General features: G+C 43.2%; 1 protein-coding gene across 1 annotated transcript; it reads left to right on the forward strand.

Annotated features, from left to right (window-relative positions):
• The first annotated feature begins 1,197 nt into the window (after positions 1-1,197).
• On the forward strand, positions 1,198-10,084 carry LOC138649577 (uncharacterized). The gene is made up of 4 exons (XM_069740134.1): positions 1,198-2,087; positions 2,256-2,418; positions 3,176-4,251; positions 10,023-10,084. Exons 1-4 carry the CDS (start codon positions 1,991-1,993, stop codon positions 10,082-10,084), a joined length of 1,398 nt encoding a protein of 465 aa, XP_069596235.1. The 5' UTR covers positions 1,198-1,990.
• The last annotated feature ends 380 nt before the right edge of the window (positions 10,085-10,464 follow it).

Genomic DNA, 10,464 nt, shown 5'->3' on the forward strand with positions numbered 1-10,464 from the left:
ATTGACAACGCAGACGACGCAAGTACTTGCGTCGTGGTGCGTTGTACGACGCATGCGTTTTCCAGTAAAAAATGCAAAACATTGTCTAGACACAAAAAAAACAACATATATATATATATATATATATATATATATATATATATATATATATATATATATATATATATATATATATATATTTAAAGGAAAGAGGGGTTTGCCATTGTCTTTCACAAGTCATCACCAAAGAGAGAATCTGAATCTGCTTGCCAAACTTGTAAGTATATATTTCTCTTTGCACATTTTGTATTCTGTGTTTAATTTCTTGATTTGTATTTATTATTGCAATGTTTTGTCTGTGCGATTACGGTTATGGGTTGTTATTGAAAAATTGTTTTTCTGGTTCTGATGTTCTTCTGGGTTTATATGATTGCGTTTATTGTCTTTTGCCTTTTTTTTTTTTTACGTTGGTTTTGGTTTGGTTTTGTGTTTTGTTCTTGTGTCATGTGGTTGTTCAATGTCTATATTTTGGCTCATTTTGTCTTGTAAAATTTCTGGTGCATGTTTTTCTGGTTTCTATTGTTGGTGGTAACTGTGTGGCATTTTCTTGGCTCATGTCTTGCTGTGTTTTTGATTATGCTGTTGGCTTTATTTTTTCTTTCCTTGAGTATATTTTCTTGCTGGTGGGGGGGCTACATTTATGATGTCTAATTTGTATTGTATAGTTCCGTGCTGCTATGCCATTATAGTTTCAATTGTACTTTCCCTTTATTTTAAAAAATATCGCTGATGTTTTTACGTCGTTTTCCGTATGGCATATATCTTCCTTCATTGACTGATTGCATTGCGAAGTGTGTAGTATAATTTTTATTTGTTTTTATTTTTTGGGGTGGTGCCCTTTTTTAAAATTTCATGTGTTTTCTTTTCTATTTGACTATGGTTTATCTTTGGGTTGCTGTATATTTTTACAGCGGTTGTCCCGTAATGTTTATTGCTTGTTATCTAGAATGGTTTTTATTGCCTTTTCCTGATGTCTTTCTGTGGTTAGATGTCACCAGATGGTGTTTTTTTGGATCATGTCTTGTTGCAATTGTAAAGTATGGCGATCATTATTTTGCTATTTCATTGTCCTTTTTTGTGCCTGTAATGTTTTTTTGGAAAGTTTTGATATGTAAAAATTTGGACATAGGTGTCTATTTTTGCTTATTTTTGTTTGGGTCTATTCTTGTATAGTTTCTTCTATTGATTGTCTTCTCTTGCAATGTATGGCATTGTGGTGTCCCTTTCTTATTTTTGCATTGTCCTATCAGTCAACAGTCAATTGTGGTTGTTGTATACATTTTTGGGCCTATTTTATTGTATGTGCCATATTTAAGTTTGGATTTGATTTTTTTTTTCATTTTTTCATGCCAGAACAAACGTGCAAGAATGGCTACTGTTTCAGAATCTAGCCAATCGGCGCAGGGGAGTGCGGTGAGTAATTATGTCAATTTGCTTACTATTTGCTGTCATTTTGTAGTTTTGAAAATAATTTCTTTATACAATTTTTACAGGCTTCTTCAAGTGAGGGGGAAGGTACTCAGAGGGAGCAGCGAGGTCAGGGCCAAGGTGTGGCGTCAGGATGGCGATTGAGTATTTTTTTAAAACAATTTCATTTTTTTTTTTTTTTGAGCAGCATCCTGCTTTCACTAGGGATGTTTAGTAAGCTTACATTATAACTTTTCAGGGTAGCAAGTATTGGGGGGTAACAAAGGTGAAACTTTCAGAACAAAAACATTCAAAAATACAGGTGTAGAAACCATCAATATACATATATCAAATGACAAAGGATAGGGCCAAGGTACATATTATGACAGGTGCTGGTGGTTGTTAATATTTGCATATTTGTAACCTTTTTGGTTTGCAATTTTTCTAGGTTTCACAACGGGACCAAGGAGAAATTGATGTGGAGCTCCTGATATCCAGCATCCAGGAGCATGGCCCGTTGTGGGACAGCCGTGACTCCCGGCACATGGACCAGGTGGTGTTGAGGCGTTTGTGGGTAGAGGTGGCAAAGTCGATGTGGGAGGGCTTTGACATTGCTCCTGCCAAGGACAAAGCCAACTTTGGTGAGTATTGCTGATGCGCCGTGCAGATACGCTATGACCCACCATCTTTCCAGGATAAACACAACCGTGTGTGATGCAATAAACGCCTAAAGTTTTGCATCGCACACGGTTGTTTTATCCTTTTAAAATGCTACATATGTAACCTTTTTTTTTCCTTTGCATTCACAGTTAAAAGGTTGAGGATCAGATGGCGATCCATGAAGGACCGTTTCAATAAGGGGATACGGGCTGAGGAGGAGCGATCGAAGAGTGGTGCTGCTGCGGCCAAGTCTGTGCCCTACAAATATGCAAAGTCATTACAGTTCTTAAGACCAGTCCTTGGCCGCCGACAGTAAGTATTTTGTCCACAAACCATATTGCACAGCCCCATTACAGTGCCCAGCCACATAGCCTACTGCACAGCCACATAGTACATTGCCCAGCCACGTACATTGTGCATCCACATAGTATATTGGCAGGGAACAATATCGCAGCCACATAGTACACGTTCTAGCCACGTATCCACATAGTATATTTCCCAGGCACATACTGTATTGCCCATCCATGTAGTCAGCGTAACATATTGGCCATCCACGTAAATTTATCCCTATTAAAATGCTATATAGGCCATTAGTTACTTTTTTGGGTTAAGCGTGAGTCCTTGTAGTCCATGACAGGTTAAGTTCTGAGTCAGGGTAGTTCTGATCGCAGGAATAATGATGAAGTCTCGATCACATGATCCTAACGTCATGGTCGTTCCTGCAATCAGATCAGCGAAATCACTGTGTATTTTTTTTTTGTTTTATCTTGACATTAAATTTTCAACTATTTTTGCGGCATAGGCAGCTTCCAGAAAGAGTTTTCGATTCCAAATTTTTTTTACCCACAGTGGTATGCGGTCAAAAGGCTTTGGCAGCGGGAATGTCCATGATTGTTATCGTCAGCCATGACGGTCAGCTGGCGATAACAATCAGAAATTAATTATTGCCCACACAGACTGAGACCGAGGATTTGTATTGTTGTGTAATGTAATGCTATTTTTATTCCAGGAGTTGGCGTATGGGATAGGTTATTAATTGAAGACTAATTTTTTCATTATCTTTTCACAGGACACACAGCAGCACCCTCGAGAGAGCTCGCCCCGCATTAGCGGCCCTTCATGAATCGCCATCTGACCCATCACAGCCCTCCCACAGCGACAGCAGGCTTGCACCGCCATCTGGAGAACCGGCAGCCAGTACATCAGGTGTTCCCCTGCCCGAGGCCTCTGGCGCACCTTCGTTTGGGTATTCCCGACAGCGCCAGCGGGCCTCGGACAGGCCAGCCATGCCCGAATTTTTGCATTTGAGCACGGTTTTCCAGAACTGTTTCAAGGCGTTGAGCGATAACATGGACACTCGTCTGTCCAATATCGACCGGCGCCTTGAAACAATGGAAACCGAGCTCTCAAATCCGGCAAAACATTTCTTTAGTACCATTGCTAAGGGCATGGTGGAACACCTTACGCCGGAACTACAGATTTCAGTGATGCAGGCCTGCAACACTACCTACGTGAGGGCTCTCCAGCAGGCTGGGGTCATGCAGTCAGCGACAATGCCTGTAGTGCCGTCGCTGGCAAGCATGACTCCCACTCCTGCTGGAGAGCCACTCCAGCCACCCCACCGTGGTCCACGTGCCGAGCGACGCCACCACAGGCACCATAACATAGTGCCGCCGACTCCTGCTCCTGCCATGCCTTCATCCTCCCGTAGGCGTCATGCTGGGGGAGCTGCCGCGGGAGCCAAAAAAAAAAAAAACAAAGGAAGAGGAAACACACACGGGCACACACTGAGGCTCTGGCTGCTCCAGTACAGACACCAAGTGCGCGTCGGGGCTCTAGCCGCAGAAGGAGCAGCCAGGGCCAACCAAGACAAACTAGGCTTGTGTTGCCTCCTCCCTCCCCTACAGAGGTGGCGGTTTCTTCCCCAGTATACCCTGGGGAGGGTTTGGATCTGCCATCAAGCCTCCTTGACTATCTCACATCATCCTCCTCTTCGCCATCATCCTCATCTTCGCCATCATCCTCCCCTTCCTCTCCCCATTCCAAACAAGACACATACCATTCCCCCCTGGTGGCACAGGTTGAAACCCCCTAAGTTTAATTACCCCTTTTTTTTTCTGTTTTCCCCCCCAATAAAAAATTTTGGTTTAAAAAAAACACTATTTGTTCTTATTTTCCTGAATTTTTCTCGGCAAGTCACGCCGTGTGCTGTCTACACATATTTTGTGCTTCAAACACCTCATATATGCAATGGCAGACAATATTTTTACAATTTTTTTGGTGTCTCTCATTGCTGTATGAGGTGTTCACAAACACTAAAGTGTATGAGGTGTTCACAGTTAATGCAGCAGCGAAACAGACAATGATGCAGATCACTGCAGCGTCCGCTGTTTGGTCCCTGGAGAGCTGTCACAGACAGCTCTCCAGCGAACAACGATGCAGAGGCCCACGTGTAACCAGGGTAAACATCATGTTGCTAAGCGCAGGGCCACGCTTCAGATATTTACCCTGGTTACAATTGTAAAACATCGCTGTTATAATTGCTTTTGATGTAAAACACAAATATACACGTCGATCAGACAAACAAGTATATGTTATGGTATGGTATAAAAATGTTATTTGAATCGGTATAGAATTTTAAAATTTTTTTATTTAACATCATTTTAAAAACAACAGGTTCCAGTTTTTAATAGGAACATTAAATTTGTGAACTATACTTACATGCCAAATTTGACATATACCCAAACAACCTAAACGGAACATTTTTTGCAGATTTAACGGAAAATTACTTTATTTTCATATATTTTTACCACAGTCACAGTAGAGGTATTATTGGTGTAGTTATAATCAGAAGACAGTCCAAAAGTAACATTACTACACCATTTGATCTTGCCATGACACACGGCCAACATCTGACACAAAATAGGCCGCAAAACGATCCCGCATCTGCGCAATTTCCACACTTGTCCTCAGAGGACGATCATGGTAATCGGGCAATGGGTTGGCTATGGGTTCATCGAGTTCCACATTTAGTCTCTCTTTGGCCATAATGAAATTGTGGAGAACGACACAAGCCTTCACCACCTCATCCACTGTTTCGATTTTAAGATTAATGGCGGATCCTAATATCCGCCATTTGGAAACAAGGATGCCAAAGGCGCACTCCACAGTCCTTCTGGCCCTGGACAGTCTGTAATTGAAAACCCTTTTTGTATGGTCCAAGCCCCAACTGGAGTGGGGTTTCAATAGGTTGGCAGACATTTGGAATGCCTCATCCCCAACCACAACAAATGGCATCGCAGGGCCTTCGGTGTGGGGAAGAGGTTGTGGCTGTGGGAAATTAAAATTGTTTCCATATAATTTTTGGCCCATATCCGACTCTTTAAATGTGCGCGAGTCATTTGCACGCCCAAATGCACCAATGTCCACTGCGAGAAAACGGCAGTCCGCACCGGCAATTGCCATGAGAACAGTTGAAAAGTATTTTTTGTAATTGTAGAAAAGGGATCCACTTTTCGCAGGCTTTGTAATACGAATGTGCTTTCCATCCACTGCGCCAATACAGTTTGGAAAAGAACACACTTGCTCGAATTTCTGTGCGTTGGCCTCCCAGATTTCGCTTGTAGGGACAGATAAAAATTCCTCCCGGAGATTATCCCACAAAGCGCGGCATGTCTCTGCAATAATTCCTGAAAGTGTGGAGACTCCAATCCGGAATTGGAAATGAAGGAAACTGCCAAAAAGATAAAGAAATTTAGATTAAAGTACATTGTAATTTATAAAAGTACACTGACCATTACAATTAAAAAAAAAAAAAAAGTAAAATAAAAAAGTAAATACATATCACAGTCATTCAAACAGCAACGTACCGTAGAGTCACCAGCAGCCGTTCCTCTGCGGAAATAGCTCTCCGGAGCTGCGTATCCTGCCTGCTAATGGATCCTTCCACCCGACGCAGAAGATAGCGGAAGCTGTCCTGTGACATCCTGGTATAATCAAAATATTTTTCCCGGTTGTCATTCAGTTCGCCAAACAAGCAATGGTATGCTCCACGGCTCTCCCGGACTTCAACGATAGGGTGTATCCAAAAGCGGCGACGAATCCATCTCCGTTTTTCCCTTTCCCTTTGAATAAAACAGGCAACAGCATAGGCATGAGCCAAGGCAAATTCCATCTCCATATCCATGTAGATACTGTTCATGGTTCGCTCCATCATGAATACCAGCAAAATGGGAGGAATTCATCTCTGCCAGGGTATATACACATTTGTATAACACCAACCCTCTTCTAGCCATTGGTGGTCCTTATCTATTGTGTAGACACTTTTTTTTTTGTGGGTGGGGGAAGAAGAATGACTCACTGCACTAAAAACGCATGCGTCTAAAAACGCTGCGTTTTTTGGTAAAAACGCAACTGCGTTTCAAAAACCTGCTGCGTTTTGAGACGCATGCGTTGCAGCGTTTTTGTTTGCGTTGTGGCGACGACGCTGTGGCGCACAACGCAAATGTGAACTTAGACTTATATGGTCAAATGGAAAGCAGGCCTACAAAGGTGTCCTTTCCTCCCTCCCCCACCCCCCCCCAAAAAAAAAAAAAAAAGGGAAAATGCATTAGCATACTCCTACACCTCCAATATTTCCAAATCACTTAAGGAATCATTTTTCAAAATTCTTTCAAGGTGGTATTACACCCCTGCCAGACTATTTCAAATCAACCCAAATAATTCCTCAATATGCTGGAGAAACTCGCCAAATGGTAATCTCCTACATATCTTTTGGAAATGCCCTAAAATTAAACCATTATGGGCCCAAATTTTCAATCTTATTAATAATTTATCAAACAAGATCAAGATCTCCCCTCAAATGGCTTTACTATCTTTAGACATGGAAGAAATTGATCCCTCTTTTAGATCTATTCTAATTCATATTTTCCTAGCAGTAAAAAATGCAATCGCATTTCATTGGCTGAAACAAGAACCACCTACATTTTCAGATTTATTAGAAATAATTTCCCCTCCATAAAACTTATGAACATACATTTGTAATAATCAATAATTGTTTTGATAAATACTCTAACAAAATGGACATACTGGTCTGAAACCCATCTGTGAAACTGTGCCCCAGATCTGTTTGAGTGTTATAGATTCCAATTGTTATATAAACTGTATAAAAATGTAATTCTGTTTCAACAAATTTACATACCGTATATACTCGAGTATAAGCCGACCCGAGTATAAGCCGACCCCCCTAATTTTGCCACAAAAAACTGGGAAAACTTATTGACTCGAGTATAAGCCTAGGGTGGAAATGCAGCATTTACCGGTGAATTTCAAAAATAAAAATAGATCATTATTTCCCCATAGCTGTGCCATATAGTGCTCTGCACCGTTCATTATTTCCCCATAGCTGTGCCCCATATAGTGCTCTGCACCGTTCATTGTGCCCCATTGCTGTGCCATATACGGTGCTCTGCACCGTTCATTGTGCCCCATTGCTGTGCCATATACGGTGCTCTGCACCGTTCATTGTGCCCCATTGCTGTGCCATATACGGTGCCATATGCTCCCTGCATGTCCCACATATATACACAGCTCTGCCGCCTGCATGTCTCACATATATACAGCTCTGCCGCCTGCATGTTCCTCATATATACACAGCTCTGCTCCCTGCATGTCCCACATAAATACACAGCTCTGCTCCCTGCATGTCCCACATATATACACAGCTCTGCTCCCTGCATGTCCCACATATATACACAGCTCTGCCGCCTGAATGTCCCACATATATACACAGCTCTGCTCCCTGCATGTCCCACATATATACACAGCTCTGCTCCCTGCATGTCCCACATATATACACAGCTCTGCTCCCTGCATGTCCCACATATATACACAGCTCTGCTCCCTGCATGTCCCACATATATACACAGCTCTGCTCCCTGCACCGTTCATTGTGCCCCATAGAAATCTCTGCCGCCGCCGCCGCCGCTGCAAAAAAAAAAAAAAAAAACACATACTCACCTCCCTTGATTGCAGCTCCCGGCGTCTCGTTCCGGCGCCTCCATCTTCACGGCGTCTCTGCTCTGACTGATCAGGCAGAGGGCGCCGCGCACACTATATGCGTCATCGCGCCCTCTGCCTGAACAGTCAGAGCGCAGACGCCGGGAAGATGGAGGCGCCGGCCGGGAAGATGGAGGCGCCGGCCGGGAAGATGGAGGCGCCGGCCGGGAAGATGGAGGCGCCGGCCGGGAAGATGGAGGCGCCGGCCGGGAAGATGGAGGCGCCGGCCGGGAAGATGGAGGCGCCGGCCGGGAAGATGGAGGCGCCGGCCGGGAAGATGGAGGCGCCGGCCGGGAAGATGGAGGCGCCGGCCGGGAAGATGGAGGCGCCGGCCGGGAAGATGGAGGCGCCGGCCGGGAAGATGGAGGCGCCGGCCGGGAAGATGGAGCGACGCCCGGCGGCTGGAACGAGGACAGGTGAATATGACATACTCACCTAGTCCTCGCGCTGTCCCTCTGCCTGGTTTTCGGTGCCGCAGCTCTTCCTGTCAGCGGTCACCGGCACCGCCGATTAGAGGAATGAATAGGCGGCTCCGCCCCTATGGGAGGTGGAGCCGCTTATTCATATCTCTAATGAGCGGTCCCACGTGACTGCTGAAGAGGGGAAGAAGCTGCAGCACAGAAGACGGGGAGGAAGGCAGGGACAGCGCGAGGATCGCTGGGACTAGGTAAGTATACCTCAGCGCCCTCACCCGCCGACCCTGCCACCCACATTGACTCGAGTATAAGCCGAGAGGGGCACTTTCAGCCCAAAAATTTGGGCTGAAAATCTCGGCTTATACTCGAGTATATACGGTAATTCTAATGTATCTCAGTCAATACAAACAAATGTATATCTACATATATTTACATTTAATAACCCAAAACTTGATTTCTCTCCTCTGTGTCCCTCCCCTTTTCTTCCAATTCCTCAACCCACTTACTTCCCCTTCACCTCTTTCCTAAAGTTATGTTACGTTTTGCTAATGACAAAATGTTAATACAAATTATTGGAAAACAAATTAAAGTATTGCACACAACTCATGGTTTTAAAAAAAGGGAGACATTGTTTGTGATTACCATGGAGTGCTTAAAGGAGGATAGCCTGAAAAGTATTTTAAAACAATGCCACTGAAAAGTTGCAGTGTATGTTTTTGTCCTAGTTTTGACCAAAAATGAGTGTTGTCACGTGTAAAACTGTATAAGCATTTGCGTGATCAAAACCATATGTATTTTGTGCACAGTATTTTCTCAATCTGCATAATTGTTACAAAATATCAGATTTGCGCAATATCTATGAACATGCAATACACTATATTGCCAGTTTGTGTAGTATGCTACACAGACTTGCGCTAATCTCTATGTTCAATTGCTCCTTCAAAAACTATGCATGTTTTTGTCTGGTCTTGACGAAAATTGAGGGCTGGCTTTTGGAAATCAAAATTGACCCTAGAGCCAGCCCTAATGCCAAAACAAAAAAATATTGCCACCAGGGCTGGCTATTGGAGATCAAAATTAACCCTAGAGACAGCCCATGGAAAAATAAAAGTATTACAAAAATTGGGCAGAAGAAAGTCTCATAAGGTGGAAAGAGACCTGGTCAATGCATATGTGCACTTTGACAAGCCACAAGACATGGTGGATACATCCCAATTGGCTGCTGGAATGTTAATCGTGACTATGCAGAAGGGAGACATCAAGCAAGAACCTCCGAGTAAGAGGCCCAAGTTTATTCAGTCATCCAACATGCATATTTTCATAGCATGAGATTTAAGTAATGTGGCCTTCTATATTAAGGCTACCAACTTCTTGGTTACGTAGTCCTGTAGGCAACATCATTTTCAGTTTATTGTAACTTCCGTTCTGTCTTTAACTTTACAGAAATTCGGATTGCTTTCTTTTCCTCCTCTGATGCTATGAGGGACAGACTGATGAAGAAATAGACCAGAAACAGATGAACAGACCACAGGAAACTGCTTACAATTACCTTGTAGGACTGCACAAACTACCATCCCTTACACTGCAGTAATTTTTTTTATTATTTTAGTTTCAAATCTGTCTAGTTGGCAGCATTGTATTCTTTGGGATGTGCTTCCTGAATATTTTATTTTTGCTATATACTGTAGTGTTTTTTCTTGTACATTATATCAAGCAATATTCCCAAGAAAAAGGAAGTTTGTGGGAAAAATTTTTTTTTTTTTTTTTTCACAGCTCAATGTTATAAACTTCTGTGAAGCACCTGGGGGTTCAAGGTGCTCACCAGACATCTAGATAAGTTCCCTGAGGGGTCTAGTTTCCAAAATGGGGTCACTTGCGGGAGTTT

The sequence above is a fragment of the Ranitomeya imitator genome, chromosome 1, assembly GCF_032444005.1.
Source record: "Ranitomeya imitator isolate aRanImi1 chromosome 1, aRanImi1.pri, whole genome shotgun sequence".
Classification (NCBI taxonomy): domain Eukaryota; kingdom Metazoa; phylum Chordata; class Amphibia; order Anura; family Dendrobatidae; genus Ranitomeya; species Ranitomeya imitator.

Coding starts and splice junctions, on each gene's coding strand:
- LOC138649577 (XM_069740134.1), top strand. CDS start 1,991: ATGGACCAGGTGGTGTTGAGGCGTTTGTGGGTAGAGGTGGCAAAGTCG. Junction 2,419..3,175: donor CCAGTCCTTGGCCGCCGACA/GTAAGTATTTTG, acceptor ATCTTTTCACAG/GACACACAGCAGCACCCTCG. Junction 4,252..10,022: donor CCCCCCAATAAAAAATTTTG/GTTTAAAAAAAA, acceptor TTAACTTTACAG/AAATTCGGATTGCTTTCTTT.